We start from the raw sequence: 27,794 nt of genomic DNA, 5'->3' as shown, positions 1-27,794 counted from the left end.
GTGGAAGAAGGTGCTCTGGTCAGATGAAACCAAAATCAAACTTTTTGGCAACAATGCAATACGTTATGTTTGGCGTAAAAGCAACACAGCTCATCACCCTGAACACACCATCCCCACTGTCAAACATGGTGGTGGCAGCATCATGGTTTGGGCCTGCTTTTCTTCAGCAGGGACAGGGAAGATGGTTAAAATTGATGGGAAGATGGATGGAGCCAAATACAGCACCATTCTGGAAGAAAACCTGATGGAGTCTGCAAAAAACCTGAGATTGGGACGGAGATTTGTCTTCCAACAAGACAATGATCCAAAACATAAAGCAAAATCTACAATGGAATGGTTCACAAATAAACATATCCAGGTGTTAGAATGGCCAAGTCAAAGTCCAGACCTGAATCCAATCGAGAATCTGTGGAAAGATTGGATCCAACCTCACTGAGCTTGAGCTGTTTTGCAAGGAGGAATGGGCAAAAAATTTCAAGTTTCTCGATGTGCAAACTGATAGAGACATACCCCAAGCGACTTACAGCTGTAATCGCAGCAAAAGGTGGTGCTACAAAGTATTAACTTAAGGGGGCTAAATAATTTTGTACGCCCAATTTTTCAGTTTTTTATTTGTTAAAGTTTGAAATATCCAATAAATTTCATTCCACTTCATGATTGTGTCCCTCTTGTTGTTGATTCTTCACAAAAAATTACAGTTTTATATCTTTGTTTGAAGCCTGAAATGTGGCAAAAGGTCAAAGAGTTCAATGGGGCCGAATACTTTCGCAATGCACTGTATGTCATTTTTATTGTTTTTTTTTTTTAAACTAGTAATGGCGGCGATCTGCAATTTTCTTTGCGGGACTGCGACATTGCGGCGGACAGATCGGACCCCTGACTGACATTTTTGACACTTATGGAAGTACCAGTGACATTACTACAGTAATCAGTGCTATGGTTACTGTCAAAATGGCAGGGAAGGGGTTAACTTGGTGATCAAGGGGTTAAGTGTGTCCCTAGGGGCATGATTCTAACTGTTAAGGGGCGTGGCTTGTTAGATCATCACAGAGACATACGATCCTACATAGCAGGATTGCATAGCCTCTGTGATGATCTAAGGGAGAATGACAGACGGCTGTGTTTGCAAGAAAACTGAAATACATCACAGGTGATATAATTTGCTGCTCATTGATTGCAGTATTCTTGTCTGCATCTCCCCAAGGTAATACTTAACCACTTTAGCACCGGAGGATTTTGCTGTCTTCCGTCCAGGCCACTTTTTGCGATTCGGCGCTGTGCGACTTCAACTGACAATTGCGCGGTCGTGCGACACCGTACCCAAACGAAATTTACGTCCTTTTTTCCCCACAAACAGAGCTTTCTTTTGGTGGTATTTGATCACCTGTGCGATTTTTACTTTTTGCGCTATAAACAAAAAAAGAGCGTTTATTTTGAAAAAATAACTATTTTTAACATTTTTTTTATATGAAATTCTCCCCAAAAGATGTAAAAACCAATTTTTTAAAAAATTTTTGTCCAATTTGTTTTCTGCTACCTATGTTTGGTAAAAAAAATCGCAATAAGCGTATTTTGATTGGTTTGCGCAAAAGTTATTGCGTTTACTAACAAAGGGAAAGATTTCTGTCATTTTTGGTGTTTTTTTTTTTAACGCATAATGGCGGCGATCTGCGATTTTTTTTTTTTTTTTGCGGGACTGCGACATTGCGGCGGACAGATCGGACCCTTGACTGACATTTTTGACACTTTTGGGGGTACCAGTGACATTACTACAGTAATCAGTGCTATATATATGCACTGTTACTGTAAAAATGACACTGGCAGGGAAGGGGTTAATTTTATTGGAGAGGGAGGGGTTAATGTATGCCTGGTGCTTACTGACGTGTGGGGGGGGAGGTGACTGAGTGAGTCATGGACAGATCGGATGTCCAGCTATGCTGAACAGTCCGATCTGTCACTCCCTGTCACTATGGAGATCCGCCCGCTGTGTTTACACACAGCGGGCGGATCTCCAGACTCGATCCCCGATGATCGGGTAAGAGCAGCGGCGATCGCCGCTGCTCCTCCCCTGGCCCGACTCCCGTTGTGAATGAAAACAGCGGGAGCGAGCCTCCGGCGGCGCGCAAGCGCCGCCCAGAAGGGGGAGTGTCTGACGACGCAGTACTACGTCGTCAGACGATAACGAGCCACTCTGCCGCAGTAATATTACTGTGAGCAGTCGTAAAGTGGTTAAAATATGGCCTGTTAGTGTGCCCTGAGGACCGGAGTTGAGAAACACTGGCCTAACGAACAGCAGAAAACTATCAATTCATGCTTTGCACCCGAAGTGGAGAGCATCTCACAGAAGGGAAACACAAATAAAGAGCCACTGAAGGAAATTATAGTTACACAAACAACTTCTGAAGGACAACAAATGCCTGTTGTATTGCAAGAAGGTGGTTAAAATTGCCCAGTGTGGAAATCTGAAAGTGGCATAAGTGGAGGAGTACGTAGAGGATTGGTCTGGGATATTTTGAGAGCATTATGACCTTCTTATTATATATGGGGTCAACTACCTCTGGGGAGTGAGCATTATGTTGGGAAACCAAGGGAAACAGCAGCACTTGGTTGGGGGTTGAAGAATTTGGCACATTGCAGTTTTGAATCATTTTGGATTGCACATTTGTATTACTTTTATATGAAATAAGTTACACTTACCTTGAAAATAATTTGGCACATTTTTTGTTTAATATTTATTGCACAAGCACCTTGATATCACACTTGGAATTCAATATTAGGCCATAGATAGCATCACTCTCATAGAACTGTTTAAGCACATTACAGTTTTGTTTGGGTTTGTCTATGCAGGACAGCCAAGGGCAGGTTGGATTGATTCTGCCAAAACCTTTTCAGCAGCGCTTAAGTCATGCTGGACCACCCACTCAGAAGAAGCCTGCAATGTGGCATCCCAGCCTAATGCTCTCATGCCATCCTGCAGGAACCGATTGTACCTGGGACTTATCCTGCTTCCTTGAATGCTTGAAATATGAGGTAAATCTAGTAAGGAAAAGAATATTGGCAGGCAGAGGAGGAAGGCTCACAGGAGAGGTTGAGGAGAAGGAAAGTGAAGACCAAGGAGGAATGGGGAAAGTAACGATTGGAGTAAGAGTGGTCCTGTTTGAAAGGAGCATTTATGATTGTTTTAGTTTTTTTTCCTATTAGCCCATCTTACAATAATCTGTCTGGTTGTATTGTCTCACTGGTCTCCAAGCCCCCCTCCATATGAGGCATGATTCCATGGATTGCACTACAGTTGGAATAAGTGGATCTTTACTATTAAAATATTTGGCTGTATCTGTGGTGCAAACCAGCGGTTCTTGATGCACAGTTGGCTCAGTAATAAAAAGGGCTGATTTACATGGATCCACCCACTATCCTTAAATGAGTAATAAACCTCATTGTTCTACAGTGACCAGGAATCTTACTGTAGTCAGTGATTTCTTTGGGTGCAGAAGAATCCACCTCACAATATTTTGGACATGGTTAAAGTGGATATGTGTATAATTTAGGCTTATCACTCTATTCTCATACTTAGAGCCTTGTTCTGACTGTACACGCTATTTGTTACCACGTTTTGTTATCCTTTTATTTGTGCTCTTCGTTGCGAGAAAGTGTAAAGCATTACCCTTTACTCAGATAATAGTTCTTTCTCCATAATTATCCTAGGAGTGTTTCTTCTGTCTCCACTTAACAGCTGGCATGAACCTTTCAATTCTTTTCTAGTTCTGAATTTTTTTTGGGGTGAAGACTGTGTTATTTCTTCATCTGCTGGAAAGAAATATATTGAATTGAGACGACACGCGCTGTTCGTCTTAATGGGCTTTTTCAATTCTTGTGAATTTCACTCTCTTCTCTGCGGAATTCGCAATATACACCTACAAGTTCTCTCCAGTGCTCTACAAGTTTTATCCGGTGCTTCCAACCTATTATTTGTTGGGCGGCAAATTCTTTCTACACCCAATCTGCTGCAGCTTCTGTTTTTGCAGTCCAAATGGGAATCTATGTGATGATTTTTAAGATTTCTTTTCAGGGACAGTCAGCCAAATTAACTAGAGATGTATTAAGAATGTCTGTCTGTTTTCAGATTAGAGAGGCCCTATGCATGTAAAGTATGCTTGGAAAACTGCGTGTGCGCCCCACTCAGTTAAACAACTCTTGTAGCAGTCATTTTCGTTTCAGTTTAAGCCACTTTAGTCCCCAAACCACCTGTCTGCCACCAGTGGTCCTTTTGCTTGTCATTGGAACACAGTTAAAGCCATCATCTTTGTCATTAAATCACAACATCTTCATTCTGTATCAACATTTATCCATTCTTTACATATTTTTATATTTTCTTTGGTCATCTTTTGGTCTAGTTGTGTGTTTGTGTCAGCAAAAAAACAAGGATGAAGTTACCCAGTCTGTTGTCATTCTTGGTGGGTCTGCTCTTGTTCTCTCTGTCGGTATTGTCTTTTCTGTCCTTCATTACATCAGAATTTTCTTTACCTGTTATTAAATAACAATTTGTGAGTAGCCTAATGCCTCGTTTCCACTGAGCGGTACGGTTTGGTACCGTACGCAATTTTTGCTTTTCCATTGTCAGAAGTTGTAAATGGTACCCTAATTCTGAACCGTGCCATACCACTTTTTTGGTACCCTTTCGTTGGGGTACCAAGCACATTAGTACCATACCAACAGGGTGGAGCAATACTGTTGAGGTACTGTTGAGCTTGGGTACTGTTGGTGGAAACGCAAGCCTGATCAAGGTGTTCCGTACCGAACCGTACTGAACTGTACCGAACCGTACTGCTCAGTGGAAACGAGGCATTATTCTGCATTTCCGTCTACAGCTCTGTTGGAATGTACATGGTCTAATGTCTCCTTATCCTAAGCCCAGCACCCACTAAAACTTCTTCCATTTGAATAGAACAGGGAAGGGAGTACATTTCTGTTGAGACAGGAAGTAATGGGAACAAAACACATTTTTAAAATGGGGAAGAGTTGTTTTTTTTTTTTCAGTGACAACTGCATCCCTTGTTTCTTGTTTTGCTGTCAGAGGTTGTCCTAAGTATAGGAAGTAAGGTTCATTTTCACCAATTGAGACATTGAAACCATAAGAAAAGACCAAAATATTTCCTGTTTCTAACTCTATCCAAAATGTAAAAACAAAGTTGGTTGAAGTGGGCTTAAAATCCTTTTGGATGCTTTGCCTTTGACGAGTTCTCTTTTAGCAGAAGACAAAAACATGGGTGTTTTTGTGGCCTCAGTGGAATTTAATAAAACTTCACAAGAATGGAACGGCTCTGCTTCTGGGGATGCTGCAGGTGAAAGTGTTACTTTTTTAAAAAGGTTACTATGTACCGCTTAGGTTGGGTAAAATAGTTTGTAAGTAAAGTGAGTGGATATCTACTGAAATTGCCCCATGTATGGCCACCATAGGGTTCCTCTGAATTTTGTGTATCAAACTGCAATCCATTCTTTAGCCATTAAGTAGATTTTTGCTGTTGTTAGTCGACTTTTTTAGTGTCTATTCATTACTTTGTACCCAAAGCCAGTTCTTAAAGTTTTAAATCTTGTGGATTTCCCACCCACCACAGCAGTAACTCTTGCAAATCTGAAGTATTCTGTCCTCAGAGCACATTGATAGCTATCTTAAAGCACTCTGCATTTATTCCCAGCTGTCAAATCCAAGCGTTCATCTTTGTCTCTGGTTAAAATTTCACTTGTTTTGAACCTTGCCAACCCAATGTGTAAATTATATGAAAGTTTCCTGGTAAGATTAGTTTTTTATCCAGAAATTCTACGTTTGGGAAAGAATGGGATTAACCCCTGACAATAATTTCGAGAAATTATGACATTTAAAAGGGACTTCCCAGCTAATGAAAAAACAAAATTATTTCACAGCTGCTCAGTTCCGTACACTATTGTTTAAGGCTTTCCTGATACTAGGAGCAAAGCTGACAATATGAAAAAAAATAATTACACCTGCCCCTGGGCACAAAGATTGGAGATTAACAAGGGAAAGGTGTTTTTTCCCATTTAGATCCAGCAATGCAATGCTTAGGCAGGGTGTGATCACTTGCAGAAGCTCAAATCCAGATCCCTGTATTGTGTGTGTGTGTGTGTGTATGTGTTGTGAGGCATCAAAGTTAGTTACTTTCTCAGAAATGGTTCAGGCCTTTTATATAGGTAAGCCTAAGTCAAATAATTTTTCAAACAAATTGGGATAATAAAGTATCCTTGCTGCCTTGATGGAGCCATGATTGTTTATGAACACAGGATGAACATTTTATGGGGTGCATTTAAAGTTTTACTCAACCCAGAAGTTATACCTTAGTGGTAGGTGAAACCTGGTAGACTCCTTCAGCCCCTGACTTCTTACTTTGATACCAACAGTAGAATTTTCCTGCCATAATTCGGGACTCTATTGCTTTCTTCTTATTAGTTTTGGCTGTTCCTGTCTATATTTTTGTATTCCAGCTCATCCTGATACTTTCTCTATAATATAAAATAAAAAATAAAAAAGCAGCAGAGGTGGAAGATATTCCTCATAATGGCCAGACAGAGCAGGACTGTAGACCTTCCCTGTGAGCTCAGCAGTTTAATTAGTGTAGCCCCAGAGAGATAGAAGGAACTGTCAGCTGGTTTCTATCCAGCAGACACTGAAATATCTGTTTCAGTAGAGTGACCCTTTATCTGTGACCATTAATAGGCATGCACCTAGCAGATGAATGTTAACTGCTTCTGTGACTCATTTTCATCTAGATTTGCAATGGAGGCAAATATCAGCCTGTGATGTCCAAGAAAGGCAAAGAGCTACAACAAAGAAGCTTAAATGGCATGTAAAAATATTTGTTTCTTTTGCACAAGAAATTCATTTTTCAGGTATTTGCATCGCAAGCAGGTAGCACAAAGAATGACCCCATGGCCCTTATAATTAATCCATCATTTTGATGAGTGGCACTGATTTCAGCAGGGTCTGCTTAAAATGGTTAAAATTACTTTGGGCCAAGACCCCCAAAGAAGGGGCCTTGCTGTACCACCCTTCTCCATTACAAATCATCATTTATATAAGTCGCTCACAGCTACTCTCAGGCACATGTGTGGGGTCATTCGGGTTTTGAAATTGAGTCTTAAATAACTCCTAAGCCTGTGATGATGATCAAGCTGTTTCCAGTTCAGATGCACCATAGTGCAACATTCCCAGCTAGTGACAGAGGGAGAAGAAGGGAACATTTTGATATAATGAAGTATTGATGTCTGCTGGTCAGCTGGGGATAGTGATGCTCAAGAAGAGCTGTGACATCAAAGCGCTCCACGATTTCCCCAGATCAATTTGTTCCTCTCCTCTCTGCAAGAAATCAATAGACTCATTGGATACAACCGCTGCCAGGCCCCTCTCATATTTCAGCTCCTTGTTCTGCTATTCCCATGTTTGGGCAAATAGTACAGCCAAACTCCAGATTGGTGCAAAACGTTTCATGTGCTTGGAAATGGCTCAACTTTCTAAAACTGTGCTATATCCAATAATTTGCAAACCTTCTTCACCGTCCCTGCACACCAGCTGAAATGTTACAAATGGCATAAAGTAGGAATGCCTATACTAGTTGCTCAAATTAGAATGGTGGCAAAAGAGAGACCCGAAAGGGATTTATTTGAACCTCTATCTAAACCCAAAAATGTAATGTATTGCAACTTAGCAGTCTACCCCCCTTCCGAAGAAAACACCATATACCATATACGCCGAGTCGAAAAACCCCAAAGGTAATTACCGTATTTGTCGGCATATAACACGCATCGGCGAATAACACGCACCTCAAATTTAGGAGGGAAATTTTAGGAAAAAAGCTCAAATTTTAAATGAACCGCATTGAACTCAGAACTTTTTTTTTTTATCAAATGCAGTCTTACCAGTGCCCGTGAATGGAGCCTCACCAGCGCAGTCTCCATCAATGCAGCCTCACCAGCGCAGTCTCCATCAATGCAGCCTCACCAGCGCAGTCTCCATCAATGCAGCCTCGCCATCGCAGTGTCCCCAAAGCAGGCTCGCCAGCGCAGTGTCCCCAAAGCAGGCTTGCCAGCACAGTGTCCCCAAAGCAGGCTCGCCAGCGCAGTGTCCCCAAAGCAGGCTCGCCAGCGCAGTGTCCCCAAAAGCAGGCTCGCCAGCGCAGTGTCCCCAAAAGCAGGCTCGCCAGCGCAGTGTCCCCAAAGCAGGCTCGCCAGCGCAGTGTCCCCAAATCATGCTCGCCAGCGCAGTGTCCCCAAATCATGCTCGCCAGCGCAGTGTCCCCAAATCATGCTCGCCAGCGCAGTGTCCCCAAAGGAGGGTCGCCAGGGCAGTGTCCCCAATGCAGGCTCGCCAGGGCAGTGTCCCCAATGCAGGCTCGCCAGGGCAGTGTCCCCAATGCAGGCTCGCCAGGGCAGTGTCCCCAATGCAGGCTCGCCAGGGCAGTGTCCCCAATGCAGGCTCGCCAGGGCAGTGTCCCCAATGCAGGCTCGCCAGGGCAGTGTCCCCAATGCAGCCTCGCCAGCGCAGTGTCCCCAATGCATCCTTGCCAGCGCAGTGTCCCCAATGCATCCTCGCCATTGCAAAATATATATACACGCCAATGCACAGAGCGGCAAAATAGATTAAAAAAAAAAGCCAGGCAGCGCTGAGGCAGGGGGGGGGGCTGAGGAGAAGGGAGGATGAGCGGCTGCTGTCATCTGACCTCCTGGCGCCTATGAATGACGTCACACGTCCTGTGTCCCGGCAATTGGCACACTGTGCTGTCTATCATAGGAGGTGGGACTTCCTATGACAGCAACCACTCGTCCTTCCTTCTGCTCGGCCCGGTCCGCCCCCCTCTGCCTCTCAGTGCTGCCCGGCTTTTCTTTTTTTTAATATATCGGTGTATAATACACATTGGTGTTTTGCCCTCCGTTTTTAGGAGGAAAAAGTGCGTGTTATACGCCGATAAATACGGTAAGTACATGTAATCTATGAAAGCCCTGGCTGTCTTTGACCTATTCATCTGCAAGGTACCGTAAGTACAGTAAATGTATTCTCTTATAAATCTCCAAGGTATTGGAAGTAAGTATTACCAGTAGATGTATAATCTCTCAAGGCGCTGGCTGTGCGGGAATCCTGTACCGGTATACCGTATAGGGGATTTTTTTGAGGTTCAAAAGTCGTCTTACACGCCGGAAAATACGGTAAACCATTATAACTGCTTGGACAGAGGATTTTTTTTACTTTTATAGTTCTAATCATAGCATACATTTTTAAATGTCAGCATTTTAAGGCCTTATTCACACTGACAATGTCAAACCTGCACTTATTGGACATTTTTCAATGCATGTAATGAATTTTCAGTGGTGCCATTCACACTGTTCATTTACCTGCATTTAGAGAAATTAAAGAGGATCTAAAGAAGGGTCAAAACATGTTATAATGGTGACCATCTTCTCTCCTTTGGTTTGACATGGTTTGAGTGCTCATCAAGTCTTCCAGTTTGCCCTCCCCAGCCGTTGGGCCACCAGGTGTATGACATCACATCTGTTTCCTGGACACGTGACTTTTGCGGATGCGCCATCTCAGTGACGTAATCCTCACAATTCTCCCTCTCACTTCCCTGAGGCTTCTGGGCAGTTTAACCTACTGTTGGGTCAGTGTTTCTCCTTTCCACAGGCTTCATGATGTATCAGTCTAGGCACTCCTGTATGTCATTCTTTTTAACATTACATTAAAGTAAATTTTGATTTTATGAACTGTTCCTGGATATGTGGCTCTATGGACTTACACAGGTCTGAGAGGACTTCTTTATTTGTTTTGTGCTCATGTCTCATTACTGGTCCGATGAGTAGTTGGGAGTTGGCCTTACTGTAGTAATCTACATATCCCCTTGGAAACTCATTGCACTTTGTACTTGCATTTCTTTCTGTTTATAGAAAATAGAATTCTGTGTGTCCAGAATCCAATGAAAAAAAAAAAATCTAAATGCCATCTAGTTTGGGGACCATGGGTCACCCACTTCTTCCTGGGGGCTGCCTCCTAAAAACCTGTTGTGTGCCTAGATTAATGCAGGGAACTGATAGTGAACTGCGAACCTACTTGGCCACCTTCTCTTCCTGCCCCTCCTCCTTTCCCCCCTCTCTCATTCATTCTCCACTCAAAACCTTTTATCAAAATTGATTTACCTTCTCTTTTCAGACTTATTACAATTTTTCATTTTTACGTTACAATTTCCAAAATAATGAACGTTTCCAAGCCTCCCCTGCATTAGTATACTTGATCGACGTATACTCCAATAACTGCTGTAACTCATCTAGGTAGTTTTTCTGGATAATTATTGAAGTGCCTTACTGTATCTTCTTTGTTTGCACTTGAAATAATTAAAAAGATTGAACACACACAAAAAAAAATTATGTAAATGCATCTAAACATGGCTAAAGCAGGAACATCTAAATGCAGGAAAAAAATATCTGGGAGGCATAAAAGTTGTTTACACGTTCTGAATCAATTGTATTTATTCCCCTCCATTTAGAAAAGCAAACTGCATGAGCGTCCATGTGAATGAGACCTAATAGCAAAACAAACCGTATTTATTTTTTACAATCCAATAGGTTTGTTTCTATAATTTTTTTTTTTTTTTTTCATGCTGTAATTGCTGCCTATCTGTTGATCAGCTCTTTCATTAATTCCTGCATGCTTTGCAGCTTCTCTTCTGCTGTTTACTGGTAGAAAAAGACACAACCCTCCTCAAATTGCAGGTATTAAAATCCTTTTAATGTGATATATTTACACAGTACGTGTCTGAAATAGAAACAGCGTTGAGACTTTCATGTTAAATGAGCTCATTTCCTTGGACACCCCATGAACGCTGGTTTTGCTGCATCTCTGCAGGTCATTTTTTATCCCCCTTGACTTTAAAAAGCATAAAATGAGTGTATTGCGATTGAATGGTACAGTAATCTGGTGTGATGCATCCTCATGTATAATGTATGCCTGTTCACAACTGCCAGGGGGTCATCCGCCCTCCAGCCATTCAGCATATTTTTCTTCCAAGACATCCAGCCATGATTCCGCCTTTGAAGGGATTCTTTTCTCTCTGGTAAATGGGTCATCTGTGTGGGGCTTATTCTGTTATGCCCAGAATGGGAGGGGGGGGGGGGGGGGCGCAGTGCAACAGTGCCCATCTGTGACAACCAACAGATGGATAAAACAGGCAACATTTATATTTTCTTCTTTGGCTGAGCTCAGCACAGTTTAGGTCTGAAGTGTAGAGATACACAAGCACGCAAAGATTTTAAGTTATGCTAATGACCCTGATGTTGGAGATAATGTAAAATTCGTTTATTTTCTCAATAATGGTTTGAATATTATCCAGAAAAATATTGTGATTTGTAGTGTGACCATTCTTCGTACTTCTAAGACTTTGTGGTTCAAAATGTATGAACAGGCAGTCACTGCTATTTCAGCCTGTATTATACCAACCCTGTGAGACAGGATGTTGGACGATTGATAAAGTGTTCTGACTTATTAATTACAAGTATTAGTTACTCTATCTACATATTTAAATCTCACCGTCTCCTGACATTGTGGTTTATTACATTAATGAGCTTATCAGTCTTGACTCGCACTCTGTAATGAGAAAACTCCACCCACCACGGCTGAATGTTCTGCTGAGAAGCTAAAAGAAGTTTTTTGATAAACCGCTCTAGTCTGGACCTATGCAAGTTAAAAAAAGATATTTAGTGTCCTCTCACATTCTGTGTGGTCGGAGGAGTAAGAAGTTTGGGGGTCTTTCCAGCGGGGATGCAAACAGCAATTGTCAAAGGGACAAGCTGGAAAACTCTTGTTGATCAGCCTGTGCAGCCACAGATCAGTATATAGCGGCAAGTCCCACTGTCAGAATACAATGGCCTTGCTGGGGGGAATTAATCCACCTTGTTTGCGTGGATAAAGGGATCTGTTCGTTGTGTTTTTTTTTTTTTTTTTTTTTGTTTACCCATTCCGTAAGCTTAAATGCTTAAATGCTTGTAAAGGCAGAAGGTGTTTTTTTTTTTTAATCTTAAAGCAATCTATGCATTAGGATAAAAACCCCTCTGTGTGTAGCAGCCGCTCCAGCACCTCTAATACTTACTTAAGCCCCATCTCTATCCAGCGATGTCATGTCCACAAGTTCCTCAGCCATCCGGGACTCTCCCTCCTGATTGGCTGAGACACAGCAGCAGCACCATTGGCTCCCGTGGCTGTCCAGCAAAGTCAGTTAGAGAGAGAGGGGGAGGGGCCGAACCGCAGGTCCATGTCTGATTGGACATATGGAGCTGCAGCACGGCTGTTCCCATAGCAAGCTGCTTGCTGTGGGGGCACTCGACAGCAGGAAGGGGCCAGGAGCAGTGAAGAAGGACTCGAGAAGAGGAGGATCCGGGCTGCCCTCTGCAAAACCACCGCACAGAGCTGATAAGTATTAACATGTTTGTTATTTTAAAAAAAATATATAAAAATGAGACTATGGCCAGCTTAAGAGCAAATTGCTTGCAAGTTCAGGACTTTTTGTAAAGCGTAGATCTGATTAGCATTTACACAGCTCATAGCATGAGGCTGCTGAGAGTAATGCCTCGTACACACAATCAGATAATCGTACAAAAAAAATCGCTTTCGAATTGATAGCGCGATAATGTGATCGTTCGTACACAGCTTTTGATAGCGGATCACGACATTTCGTCCAACAAAATTTAAAGAGACAAATGCAAAAACGTTTTTCGTACGATAGCCTACCGAACGACAGTCGTTTTAATCAGTAAAGTATGCGTTCGCTAAAAATCGGTAGACAATGACCACGCATGATCAAAAACATGAAATAACCCGGAAAAAGCCTGGCTACCATTGTTTTTGTTTTGCACTATCTGATACGTAGCTACACAGCCAGGAAGCTTTTCCAGAATCGTATGAAAAAAATCATACGTTTAGTACGCATTGTTGAATTCGATGTTAGTATCATGCAACAAAATGTGAACGATAATTCGTCCGATTATCTGATCGTGTGTACGAGGCATAACAGCCAAAGTTGTTAAAAGCCTGGTATACACTAGAGGCCCAGCTCTTGATCTCATCAAGCTGCCTGTAGGTAAAGCCTCATGTACACTACATCTGCTAAACTGAAGTTTAGGAGCAGTTGGCTGTTTTTTTTTTTTTAGCAACCCCTGAACTCTCCTTTATGTGCATTAGTGTGCATGTACACTCAGTAGTTTACAGTAGTTTAAAGGCAGTTGAGGTTACAGGCATTTTTTTGAAAGCAGAAAAATCAAGTTCAGGACTGCCATATACTGACATTTCAAACACCAAATGCGTGTAACCGTGGTAAGCTGCGTTTATGTGCGTTTGTAAGCGTTTTTAAGGGGAAAACATTTATTAAAATTTTTGAACATATACATAAAAATGTTGAAAAAACACACATTTCACCACATGCCGTTGCCTTCATCAATGGATGAGTCCAGTATCAATAAACTCTGGTCCCACAATTTTCCACGTCTTCAGAGCCTCAGCAACATCTGTCTAAGAAAAGAGGATTCCCCTGGGGGGCGGGACTTTGAGGGCAATTAACCATCAAAAAATATGCACAAGTGTAAAAAATTTATAAATTTATTAGAAAACAACTTATATAACAATAAGGAGGTGAAAATAACATACATCGATTAAAAACCAAAACCAATGGACAGTACATGCGGCTGAAATACAATACTGGAAAAATATGCACAGCGGAAGCATAAAATCTCCCAAATAGAGAACTGGCGCGTTTCGGGCAAGAGCCTTTCTCGAAGGTCAATTAGGATACATTTCTAGATACAGATAAAAAGACAAATTAGTTTTAAATCATAATACAATCTATTACAAAGTAAGAGAATACATTGCATTTGTTATCTATAAAGAAGCATTTTGTAAAATGAAGAGAGGTCGTATTGTCTAAATAAAATGATAGTGAGTAGTACACAGAAAATACGTACCGCTCACAAAGATTCCAGATGTATAAAGCCACATATAGAGATCTGCCGCAATTCAAAAACTCTGCAGCAATAAAATAGAGAAGCGCACAAAGCCGGGGAAGACAAAAAGAAAAGTAACAGAGCCAGCAAAAATATGGGTGGAAGTGTGAATGGTGTCTGTGAAAAATAATAAAAATGACCAAAGTAGCAGGTGACAGTGTTAGAGGAATGGTGACAGAGGGGGAGGGGGAGGAAAGGGTGATGTGTGGGGGGGGGGGGGGGACTAAACATTCCCTGTCAGGTGGGTATCTATGCTGACAGGGAAGTGAAGGGCTCACTTAATTATAGCTATTAGCGGCTGCTCGCCTGCCCGCCCAGTGTGTTAGTTCATTCATGCACATTGTAGTAGTAGTGACATCACCGGGAGGCGGGCCGCCGGTCAGAGGCGGGCCTTTTGAAAGGAAGGACACAGGAGAAGCAGAGAGTTTGCCTGCCTGTGACATGGAGGTGCAGACAAGTAAGGAGATTGCATCATTGGGATGGGGAGGGACGCTGAGGCGGGGGGGGGGCGCTGAGGCGCGGTTACCAATAGTATTAGTGTTTTGCAGCATGAGGGGGTTAATGTATTGCCACTGCTGGTCACTGATGCATTAGTGACCGGCAGTGGCAATACATTAACCCCCTCATGCTACATAATACAAATACCATTGGTAATTAAATTAACCACTTGCCAATCCGTCACAGTACATATACTTTGACAGGGTGGCAGCGACAGGTGTACTTCGCTGCCTGTTTTTGGTGTATGCCCCTGTTCTATCTATTTTAAAATCGTTTGGGGGGAAAAAGTCATTTTCAGTTTCGGTTTTCGGCCAAGGGCATCCTGCATTTTCGGTTTCGGCCCAGAATTTTCATTTCGGTGCATCCCTACCTTTTTCCTTAAGCTCTTCCCCTCTACATCCCAATACACATTCAATTGCCCTTATTCAAGTCTAAAACACTTCTTATTATTTATCTTTTATCTAGATACTCTTTTCCTTCTGCCATTTGGGATCCTTGCGGGAAAGGCCGCGGAGAACCAAACTCTGACAAAATTAATAGATAACACACAATATGACATCTACCTGACCAACTTTTTGCTGGCTCTGTTACTTTTCTTTTTGTCTTCCCCGGCTTTGTGCGCTTCTCTATTTTATTGCTGCAGAGTTTTTGAATTGCGGCAGATCTCTATATGTGGCTTTATACATCTGGAATCTTTGTGAGCGGTACGTATTTTCTGTGTACTACTCACTATCATTTTATTTAGACAATACGACCTCTCTTACTTTTACAAAATGCTTCTTTATAGATAACAAATGCAATGTATTCTCTTGTAATAGATTGTATTATGATTTAAAACGAATTTGTTAAAAATGTTGTTTATCGATTCCATGCTTTCGTATGTACCGCTATTTGGTTTTAATAAAGTTTATTGAAAAAAAAAAAAGTATTTGTCTTTTTATCTGTATCTAGAAATGTATCCCAATTGACCTTCGAGAAAGGCTCTTGCACGAAACGCGTCAGTTCTCTATTTGGGAGATTTTATGCTTCCGCTGTGCATATTTTTCCAGTATTGTATTTCAGCCGCATGTACTGTCCATTGGTTTTGGTTTTTATCGATGTATGTTATTTTCACCTCCTTATTGTTATATAAGTGGTTTTCTAATAAATGTATACATTTTTTACACTTGTGCATATTTTTTGATGGTTAATTGCCATCAAAGCCCCGCCCCCCCCCAGGGGAATCCTCTTTTCTTAGACTATATGAGGGATGTTGGCAATATCTTTCTAAGACACCACTGCCCGAGCATAATTTCTATCAGCAACATCAGGAGCATTTCCTCACACATGCTCCTGATAGAATTCATAGTGAAAATACAAAAAATAAGACCACTATCTAAAAGCGCACTGCTCTCTGCTGCCTGTCGCTCTTCTCTCACAGAATGGCTGAAATAGTTAAAGGATTTACTTGTTGTTCATGCATTGTGGACATTTGGGAGGGTCTCCTGAGGTGATCTTTAAAAAAACGCTTCTAACCTCAAATGCTCATAACTTCTGCTAAACTCACATAAGTGCGGTCGGTATGTAAAAGCTGTAAAACGGACGTTTTTCACCATTTGGTTTTTCAGCTGTCCGTTTATAGCGTTTAAAATAGGTTTTCAACGTCCCCTGTGTACATAAACCTTAAGAGTCTTTCTGCTACAAAGACCCCCCTCCAAAAGAGCTTAGGTAAGGCTGCTGATGCATAAAGCTAGTGAAGCCGTTCAGGGCAGGCCGTAGGCGGTTCCAATCGAGATTTGAACTTTGTTTGGGCAGGCTGAATGTACCAAATTGATCAATCGATCAGCTTGGGTACAACCAGCATGCAGGGTTTTTACCTGTGAATAGCTTCTATAGCTGTGGTTGAAGGAAATAAATAAAATCAGGGCTAACTGCTGCTGTGAAGGAGTGGGCAGGAAGTGTGGAAAATGAAGGTCAGCTACTGTGCAGATTGTTAAGCTGGATACACACTATACAATTTACTTTAGATGTTTTCCTTTAGATTTACCAAAACCATATAGTATGAGGTCAAACCTAAACACTTTAAATTTGTGTGCAATCAGGCATGCCCTTGCACTACATAGTTAAAGGCAAATCTAAAGGAAATTTAACAACAAAAGTTGTATAGTTTGTATCCAGCCTTACCTTTGTTATTTAGGAGAGAGCTGGGTAGAGTAGAAAAACTGTAATAAAGTAGAGGTGTACCAAAACAAAAAATTCAGCATGCACTTGGCTAAAACCAAAAATGATAGTTTTTGAAAATATATATATATATAATATTTGTATTCAATTTTTAATTAATATCAAGACTTTAAATGAATAGGAATTTATTGTTGGCCAATATCCGCACCTTTAGCACAAGAAAAGCTCAAGAAAAATGCATCCCTATGCATGGGTCCTCACACTGGTCAGTTGGACTTCCGTTGTGGTGTTAAAAATATTGCTTGCTTCATTTTTGGTCAGTCAAAAAAATTGCATCAAAAAACCCCTCAAGTTGAAATGCATTGAAAATGGAGCAAGAATGCATCAATAATGCACCCGTGTTACATTTTTAATGCGGTTTTTCAGTCACATGACCTATTAAAAACACACAATAAGCATAGTAAAATCTTGGTAAAATCGCGTGCATTTTTGGTGCCTTTTCCGCCACCTTTTCCTTTCCCCCCGTCAATTTTAAGCCCCTGTTTCTCAGATATCAGAATTCTTCAATGGGAAAGTTGGTTTAAAGTAATATCAGTTGTGTTTATATTACCTGCTAGTGCCACTTTTACCAGCCCTAATTGGCTTTGAATATTTGTCATTTTCTAACACTTTATCATTGAATTTATTACTTCCTCCCATTGACTTATTCTGCAAGTAAATAGTTCAAACCAAAATGATCAACTGCATCCGTTGCCATTCATCGCATGCGCCTGAATCAGCAAACAGTATGCCTCCTAGAAAAGAAAGTAGGCACTAATGTAGTCTAATGTAGGCAATTAGCTGCTGGTGAATTTGGTGATTGCCATCTCCAGTTTTTGCTTCACGACACCATGACATCACTATATTAAATTGGGCTGTAGCTTCCCCACTGAGCTGTTGTCATCCGCTGCCTCGAACCTATAACTGGGCAATAGGGTAGCAGGTGAGTTGTTTTTTCCCTTATTCTAATGTGAAATTTAATTTGACATTATAAGAGTAGAAAGTTGCTTGTTTCACTCAATTAGGGGAATGTCATGTCACATGGTTTGCGCTTCCTCTTAGGAATAAATCTGCTAATCACTATTCACATCATATACCATGCCTGCAATGCAGGCTTAAAACTACCCATTGCTTGCTCAGCTGACCATAGGGAAATGTGTATGGTGCATGACCTTCTGGAGATGTTCTGGAGATACTTTCTTAGAACTTGTTTATATTGTCAGCATAGCTCTCGTAGGACAGCAGGAACAAGTGGAGGTAGAGGTAAATTTTTTTTTTCAAACCTGCTAGTTTGCTTGGATATCTTAAAGGAGCTTGCATATCATGAATCACTCACCAGTAATTGTGGAAACCTTTTGTACTGTTAATTAAAGTTCATAATTTCAAGGTAAAATCTCACAGGATATAATTACTGGTTCTGCCAGCATTCCCTCCTAATATGTATCTTTACCTTGATAACATTGAGTGTGAAGAAAAATATTTTTCTTTAAATGTCCCCCCAGAATAGATTCATTTTTATATCGGGTGGAGATTTCTAATTTATGGAAATCTTTCCAACCTTCAGAATTGTCTGTTGGTTAAAAACGTTAATTCACTGAGGTTATTTATTCCTCTTCTCTGAGCTACTAAATTAGTATTTTATAACAACAACAAAAGTTTAATCAAAAGCAGAACTAAGTTGAAATGAAACAATTGGTGTTACATAAAGTAAGGGGGCTGTTAAGCCAACCCTATACCTGACACTCTTAACAACTATTGGGGGCATTCTAAATTGCCCTGAGAACTAACTGCCTAATTCAGGCAAGCATTTTCACCAGTGACTGGTTACCAACACCTGCAGCAAATTCACTTAGTTCTTACTACCGCCACTTTAAGAATCTGCTGCTATGGCAGCCACCCCTTTTTAATTAATTATTTCCATTTATCTCAGATAAGAAAGCTGTCTGTAAATAAGACCAACTGTGACTGACCTACAGAGTACATCATGATTCAGAGCGGGCAGTGCTTGCACTGGGAAGCTTCCCACGCAGAGCTGTCTCCCCGGCTCCATTCAGATACATGTAAAAGGAGATACAGAGGATGTCCATATCCAGATATGAGCAATGCCTATTTTTAGAAAAATGATTTGTCACTGGGTGGACGCATTCTGATGGGGAACTGAGAGACTAGTAGTATATCAGGTCTGATTTACCTTTTTATTGCCTGCTCCAAAGTATTCATTCACTTGTCTGCTCATGTAGAGATTTTGCTAATTTGCAATGACTTCTATTTATCTTGCAGGTGATCTCGGCACTGTCTAAAGTCTCCTATCATGGCATTGCTCAATCCAATGGATACAGGTAATTATTTTTGTTTTATAATTGTTTTAACGGCTAAATGCCAAAGTTACGTTCCCCTGCGTAGCATCACATAGAGCCAGGCTAAAGTCAGAAATGGACAACCAGTCCAGAGCACTCCTGGCTGTTATCATCCACAAAAAACAAGAGCTCTGAAATACACATTTGAATAGGATGGGCTGCCTTGTGGTCCATGCGGATACCGATTTCCTGTCGTCTCTGAATCACCATCGGGAGGCAGAGACGCTGTATTTCAGGACTCCACTTTTTTTTTTTTTTTTTTTTTTTAAGTCGATTTTCAGACTTTAGAGATTTTACAATTTCAGATATATGGAAAATTTGTGCTCGCTGGTTTGATCTGTCTGTAGCGTGTCCCACATTCATGAATTCTGGTGTTCAGCAGTTAGGTTTTTAAGTAGTATTCAGGAGAAATGCAAAGCTTCTCGGGATCGGTGACCTGATGTGATTGGTTTGTGTGTTCTGTAAAGGCCTGCAGAATCAATTGTTGGTATGTAAATGTAGGAGAACATTTGTATTATAAACAGTGTATTTGTTATCATCAATACCTATTTACCTATTTATCATCAATACCTGTGACTTTGTATTCCTGTCTACTTTATGCTTCGCCAGATTTTGCAGCTTCCCCTCTCTAGAGAGCGCATTCCCCCATGGTCCAGCTGATGGCGCTTTTCTAGAGCTATGTATGGGAAGATAATTTTTTCTCTGGATGTTACCCGAGTCTGCTTCTGTCACAGATCATCAGTAGACAAGACGAGACCTCTCTGGACAGGGACCACAGCTCACTATTTATCTACTGGCTTCTGGAACTCCATTCCACTTTAATTCCTGGGGGAGAGTACTCTGTCTGTGCTCACTGCCAGCGACAAAGCTATTGTAAATGTAAACACAGCACAATTTCACACACTTCTCCCACCAATGTCAGTTTATCAACAGTACAATTCCTCTCTAGCAAAAAATCCCCTGGCTGCAAAGCAATGTTTTGCAGGTCCCTAGAGAGGTCAGCAATGGAATAATCAGTATGATTTATTATGTATCTGTCAGGAGGGAAATGGGACAGAGCAATGTTCTTCATATCTCTAGGAACGCCTTACTGTTGTCTCACATATATATTCTTATTATTATAGCCACATTTACCACCCTAACTCCTCCCACAGTTTGTATGCTACATGGACAGTAATATACCGAAACGTGTGAATTGTTCCCAATTGGCGTGCTATTACTTTTTGGAACGTTTCGCCGAATGGTTCACGAAATATCTGCGTTTTTGTGGCGAAATTGGTCCCATAGGAATGAATGGCGGAATGTTCAAAACTAGAGTGGGAGCTGACAAAAGCTAGAGTGGGAGCTGAAAAATCAGGACACGATTTCTAAACTGCCACTACTCCCTCATTTTCAAGCCCACCTACACAATCTTATATGAAAACATTCAGCTATCCCTGCTGTCACTAAAAATGTCCACGGCTAAAGCTGGATACACACTATCCAACTTTAGTGGTTAGATTTCCTTCAGATTTACCTTTTCTATGTAGTGCAAGGGCCTGCAAGATTGCATACAAATTGAAAGTGTTGAGGTTTGACCTCATTTTATATGGTTTTGGTAAGTCTAAATGAAAAAGTCCTCAGAAAATCTTAGTGTGTATGGCCCATAAGCCATAGACCTGATAGTTTTCACAATATGATCATTTGTTTGCAACTCACGCCGTCCATTGACATTCATTGAAACTGCACTCAAACCATCTCAAATTTCAAGGCCGTTTTCTAACCTGTGACTGTGCCTTCAGTTTTAATGTTTCATAGACATACTATACAACAAAATGTCGGCTGGGGTCTTGTGATTCCTACGGTATAAGTCTCTAAGCTGAGAGATTTAGAGCTTTTACACTAGAGCCGTATGAAGATGGGCACCTCCAAATTTGGTAAGTTAGCCCATAAGAATGAATGGCAGAATGTTCAAAACTAGACCGTTTGTTTCCAACTGCCAACATTTCTTAACTGCTGCCCCTCATACACACACACCACACCATACACACCACTCCCCCCCCCCCCCCCAACACACACCAAACACCTCACCCCCCCAACACACACCAAACACCCCCCCCCCCCCCAACACACACACCACACACATCATTCACACACCACACAAACTGCTGCCACTCCCACACACACATAGTTACTCTGCCCACAGCTGGAGACTGGCAGCAAGAACACTTCACACAATTTCCCTGGAAATTGTACATTTTCTAGGTTTTTTTTTTTTTTTTATTTCGCATCGAGTACCGATATTTTTTTAATTCTTTTGTTATTTTTGTATTCGCCTATACCAATTACTGATGTTTACACTTCAGCTGAATGAGTGATCGGTTGTTAAGGATGCTGTTCACCCCTTATGGCCCGTACACACGATCCGAAAATCGGACGAAAATTAACGCTTGTGAAAGGATCGGACGATAATCGGATCGTTAGTACACAGCTTACAAGAGGCGATCACGACAGTTCACCCGATATTATCCGGTCGTGCAAGCATAAAAATTTTGATCGTATTATAACACATCGTACGATAATCGTATTATCAGTATGTTGTTCGTCCGAAAAAAATGGTGAGCAGTAGACAGCGCATGAGCAGTAGACATCATTTTCCCCTCACACGCTACAGCGTGGTTACGCATACCGGAAGCTAAGAATTATCGTCCGAGAAAATTCGTATCATGAGTAACCTCTCCCTTTAAGCGAATATTATTGAGAGCTGCTAGAATACGAAAAATAACGGATGGAACGTCGCCCGATTTTCGGATCGTGTGTACTGGGCATTAGGCTCAGTTCACACCTATGCGGTTTGCGTTTGATTGTTTCTGCAGTGCTTTTTGCTGTGTTTTTTGTGTTTTTGCACACACGATTTTACTGCGATTTTGACACGATTTGCATTTTGCAATTTTTATGCTTTTTTTTTTGGCCAAGTTGTTGGACAGATTAAAAAATGCACATCATAGCAAAATGGCAGCAAAAGCGCAGTACCTGCTTTTCTGCAACTTCTCCATTGAAGTCTATTGAAGTAAAAAAGCACCATGTTGCGTTTAAAAAAGTCCCTGACCCTTTCCAAAAATGCAGTGGCTGAAAAAAGCAGAGATGTGAAGGTGTTCCATAGGAAACCATGTTGAATTAACTGTATTGCGTTTCTGCAAAAAGCACCAAAAAACGCATAGGTGTGAACCAGTCCTTATCCTTACATTTTTGCTATGGACCTCTTTATTCAGCAATAACTTTGTCATTACTTACAATTAAAACGTAATACATATATTGTTTTTTTGAAGGACAAACTAGGCTTTCTTTTCTTAAATATTGTCTTACAACAATTACATTTTTTTTCACTATCTTTAGTCGATTAAAAGTAACAAAAAAAAAAAAAAAAAAATATATATTTTCTCTTTCGTTCATTGACGGACACAGCTCCATATCTTCTTGACCGATGGGTTTATGCTGCTCTCCATAGGAGTAGGTGGAAAAAAATTTGACCACGCCTATAGGGCAGTCCCAGGGGGTATGCTCCCACTTCCTGCTATAGGACTTTATTTTTTTCTGCCTAGTCAGCAGTAACAACCTAGTTCCTTGCTGGGATCTCTGGTCCTACTATTTTTTTCTTTTTAAACAATTGTTTTTTCTTTTTATTATTTTCTGTTCCTGTGAGAAGTACAATCAACTGCCGGACTGGGCGACGGACTGGATATCCTAGATCCTTGCAATCTTTCCAGTCTGGCCAGTGAGTGCGACCCGACCTTAGCTCCGCGCTAGGTTGGCCGCGACATAGCCCCACTGAACGGGGGCTGGCCAGCGAGTTGAACGTCTCACGAGGATGCATAGCCCTGGTCACGATCCTAGTCATGACCTGAGTCGCAGCATACCTCTGACCTGCAGCACCCCCACGCCAAGATCGTGGGTTGTCTGTCTGGAGTGGTGCCCGCCTGCTCCCGTTGTGTTGTAAGTAGTGTCCCCCCACCCCTTTGGTGGTCCCTCGGGGTGGATGTGGGCCCCTCCCTGGGTTGGTCGGAACCTAACGCTCCCCCTCAATATCGGGGTCCCTCTGCGGACCCCCCCCTTAACCCATAGCTAGCTCCCGCCGTGGCGGCCATGCCTGGTTTTTATGTTGGGGTGTCGAGCTGGGGCTCGGGGGGGCGCAGTAGCCTGCACAAACGCGGCTCTTTTGGAGGGGTTCTGGTGGGGGTCTCTAACGGGGGCCCCCCTGGCGGTCCAACTGTACTTGGTGGTCCTTGGAGGGTCCTGGGAGCCGCGTGGGCACCACATGCAGCCACCATTTCATTGTGGATGGCTGCTGTATCTATTGGCGGCCATGTTTGTGTAGTTCTGCAGCCATTTTCTTGTAGTTTTCCATTACTATCAATCGGTGGCCATGTTTTTGGAGACTATGGGGAGGTGATTCGGCTGTGGGCCTCTACTGGCAGTTCTATGAACTTCCTCTTATTCTCTGATCACAGCACGGCGTGTAGCCTGACATTCTGCATCTGCATCTGTGAAGGGGGTGGTGAGTCCCTGTGGGGGTTATTTTGCTCTATCTTGCTGCTCTAGCAATTTTGATGCACTGGGACTTCTAGTAACGCTGGTGCAGTAGTGGGTTGGTATTTTTTCACAGCAATTTTACATATTTTGCTGGCGGTTCCAGGTTAACCCATGGAGGTCCTGGAGCATGTCTCACAACCAACCCCCTCTGAGGCTGCGGGACCTGCCGAGTCCTAGTCCACCTTGTCTGCTATGATTGCGATCCTGCAGTCACTGGTGTCTAAAGTAGATTTGGCCCTCCAAAATAGCATGAGTAAAACGCGTCCTCTGCCTTCACCTGCAACCTCTGCCTCTTCAGATTCTCTGGTGGATTTGGCCGCCACGGACGCCAATCACCCTACTGGGTCTGCGTCCACGCACCCTGAGTGTTCTATTAGTGAGGATGATTCCTCTTCCACTACAGTCGCACATGAAAACGCGCTGGTGGATGCATTGATTGTGTGCGGGAAACTTTAAAACTGGAGGACGCAGTCGGATGCGACGGTGCAGTTTGGTACCCGCAGAACCTCCAAGGCAGCAAAGGTATTGCCCTTTCCTGCCTATTTTGACAGCATTGTCGCAAGTCAGTGGGGTTCCCACAAACCCACTTTCCGGGTCCCTAAGAGCTTTGCTAGAAGGTATCCGTTTGTAGAGTCTCTGCTAAAGAAACTGACAGTACCACCCGTGGTGGACTCTCAGGTTTGCAGGTTGAATAAAGCCACCCTCTTTCTGGCGGAGGACTCTCTGTCCTTTAAGGACCCCTTTGACAAGAAAGCTGATTATTTGGTGCAATACCTTTTCACCATGGCCGGTTCCATTCTGTGGCCAGTGTTTGCCATAACCTTGGTTTCACAAGTATTAACGGAATGATCTAAGCTCCTGTGCCAGGATTTGGAAGGTGGACAATGTCCTCCTGACCTAGCGGACCAGTTGGCCTAGAGGTTGCAGTATATCTGTGATGCCTTTCTGGATGCCGCCCCCTTAGCCTGCAGGGTGTCTGCGACGACTCTGCGCCGCATGATATGGCTGTAATACTGGTCTGCTTACCAGGCTTCCAAGAAGATATTGACTGATCTCCCTTTTGTAGGAGACCGCTTGTTCGGTGCTTCCATGGAGGAGATCATTAAGGGTCTTACAGGGGGTAAGAGTACTCTGCTTCCGCAGTCTGCCAGGAGTAAAGAGACTTGTCGTAAGCGTGGTCCTTTCTTCGTCCTTCAGGATCTAAGAACAAGGGATTAAAATCCACCTGTAACCCCGCAGCGGGTTCCAAGAGGCCCTGGCTGGGAAAGTCAAGAGTGGGCCCCTCTGGGACCGCAGTCAAGCTCACTTCTGCCTAAAGGGGCACCCTCAGGTTCTTTCCTTCCAATCTACGTTTGTCCCCAGATCATCTACCAGGTCTTCTTGGGGCGGTACACGATCTGCTCTCACAGGGGGTCATTGTACCGGTTCCGGAATCGGAATGCTTTCAGGGGTTTTATTCAAACCTGTATACGGTTCCCGGGAAAGAAGGCAAGGTCTGTCCCATTCTGGATCTCAAGACTTTGAACCGCTTTGTGCGTGTTCAGGAATTTTGAATGGATCCCTTCATCAAGGGGATTTCCTGGCCTCTATCGATATCAAGGACGCTTCCCTCAATATCACAATACATGTCGGGTATCAGCGTTTCGCTTAGCCGTGGGCGAGGAGCACTAGCAATTTGTGGCATTAACCTTTCGTCTCGCCTCGGCTCCTCCTGGTGTTTACTAAAGTTTTGGGTATTGCGGTGCTGGGGTACCTGGATGATCTTCTTCTGCAAGTAGAGTCTCCAAATGCCCTGAAAGACGATCTGGACATTTCGGTGCAAACTTTGAAATAGTTTGCATGGAAACTGAATTTCCAAAAATCTGTTCTGGTTCCGTACACAAACCTGGGCTATCTGTGCCTGACCTTGAACACGACCTTAGCCCAGGTAATTCTTCCGGAGGTAAAACTCAAGAAGTTGCAGGATGCTACGCGGCTCCTGTTGTCCAACCGGCAATCATCCCTTAGGACTTTTATGCAAGTGCTTGACCTGATGGTGTCCACCTTCGAGGCGGTTCCATTTGCTCAGTTCCATACCAGGTCTCTACAGAAGGAGATCCTTGTCAAATGGAACAAGAATCCACAGGCTCTAGACAATCTGATCCTGTTGACCCAGAGTAGGAGGGGATCCCTAATCTGGTGGCTCCCCTCTCCGGTGCTTCGTCAGGGAAAATCCTTTCTCCCCCTGTACTGGACGACGGTCACAACAGATGCCAGCCTCTCCGGATAAGGAGGTGTCTTGGGTATGGATTCGGCTCAGGGGTTTTGGACTCGGGGGGAGTCCAGTCTGCCGATCAATATCCTGGAAATTTGGGCGATCAGTCAATTATCAAGGGGGCACCAAAAGTGCCTTAGCAGAACCCAGGAAGTAGTCGGCATTCTAAGATGGGCAGAACGCTTTTTTTCAGCCATCTCTGCCGTGCATATTCCAGAAAAGTGCAGAGGTTCGTAGCAAGGTCTCGGGATTCTCTGGCCGACGTCACGGACGCTCTTGTAGCTCCTTGGAGCCAATATTGTCTATTGTACAGATTTCCTCCACTGATTCTTCTGCCGAGACCTCTGCGAAGGATCGGGGCAGAAAGGATTCTGGCCAAGACTTCTGCGAAGGATCAGGGCAGAAGGGATTCCGGTCATCCTAGTGGCACTGGACTGGCCTCGCAGGTTCTGGTATGCAGACATAGTACGGCTGGTCGCCAATGTCCCTTGGAGACTCCCTCTCGGAGAAGATCTGTTAACTCAAGGACCGATTTTCCATCCTGCTTTACAGTCGCTGGCTTTAACGGCCTGGCTATTGAAAGCCAGGTGTTGAAGGATAGACTGGTGTCTGAATCGGTGATTCCTACATTGTTAAAAGCTAGAAAATTTAATTCTAGGAAGATTTATTATCGAGTCTAGAGGGCGTTCATTACTTGGTGTGAGTCTCGGGGGGGGTTTCCCCCCGTTCCTTCTCGGTGTCTCGTGTCTTGGAATTTCTCCAAAGAGGCCTTGGGTACCATCAAATGCCAGATATCAGCTCTGGCGATTTTTCTTTCAATGCCCATTGGCCACAAATTCCTTGGTTCAAACTTATGTTCAGGGAGTCCGCTACCTGGATCCTCCTGTGAGGTCTCCGTTGCCTCAGTGGGACCTAAATTTGGTGCTGTCATTCTTCAGAAACGGCCCTTTGAAAATATTTGTGAGATTCCTCTGCTCACTTTGACACAGAAGGTAGCTTTCTTGGTGGCTATTTCTGCTCACAGGGTTTCGAACCTGGCTGCATTGTCCTGTCGTTCACCTTACCTGGTGATTCATAGAGACAAGGTGGTGCTTCATACCTCTCAGTCATTCCTTCCTAAAGTCATCTCTGGTTTCCATTTAAATTAAGACATTGTGTTGCCTTCTCTGTGTCCTAAGCCTATGCGTCCTAAAGAGATTGCCTTACATTCTTTTGGATGTGGTTCGGGCAATCAGGGTGCACCTGGCGGCGACTGAGTCCTTCTGGAAATCAGATTCTTTGTCCTTATGGATGGACCTCGTAAGGTGGATGGCCGCGTCTGCCACGACCATTTCCAGATGGATCAGGCAGACTGTGGTGCAGGCCTATTCCATTAAGGGTCAGGATCCTCCTTTCCTTGTTGAGGCGCATTCTACAAGGGCGCTTACTGCCTCCTGGGCCTTCCGTCATCAGGCGTCAATGATGCAGGTATGCAGGGTGGCCACATGGTCGTCTGTGCACACTTTCACAAAATGTTATAAGGTGGATGTGTTGGCATCTGCGGATGGTTCTTTTGGCCGCAGGGTTTAGCAGGCTGCTGTGGGAGAGGTTTAGTACTCTTTGAGGGTGTATTTGTTATTTTTGTCAGGTGAGCTCCAGTTGTTCCTGGTTGACCTCTTGTTTTGCCTGGTTGGCTATGTTTAGCCTTTGGGAATTGTGTTTTTTCTTGCTGTGTTATTCCCACCCCTCATATTGACACTGCTTTGGGATGTCCCATCGGTCAAGAAGATATGGAGCTGTGTCCGTCAATGAACGAAAGAGAAAACAGTTTTTTTGTCTTACCGTAAAATCCTTTTCTCTGATTTTCATTGACAGGCACAGCACTCGCCCCT

General features: G+C 43.0%; 1 protein-coding gene across 8 annotated transcripts in view; it reads left to right on the top strand.

The window, feature by feature from the left end:
• Window positions 1-27,794, top strand: part of VAV2 (vav guanine nucleotide exchange factor 2) — a 480,427-nt gene that overhangs the window by 226,712 nt on the left and 225,921 nt on the right. For all 8 annotated transcript variants that reach the window (XM_082264462.1, XM_082264465.1, XM_082264464.1 and 5 more), the window contains exon 3: window positions 19,024-19,082. In XM_082264462.1, the coding sequence (XP_082120588.1) occupies window positions 19,024-19,082 (59 nt within the window). The remainder of the gene's footprint in view (window positions 1-19,023; window positions 19,083-27,794) is intronic.

Source organism: Pelophylax lessonae (assembly GCF_965119305.1).
Source record: "Pelophylax lessonae genome assembly, chromosome: 7".
NCBI classification, from domain to species: Eukaryota; Metazoa; Chordata; class Amphibia; order Anura; family Ranidae; genus Pelophylax; species Pelophylax lessonae.
The sequence above is the reverse complement of the archived record's forward strand: the minus strand, read 5'-3'. Positions and strand labels throughout refer to the sequence as shown.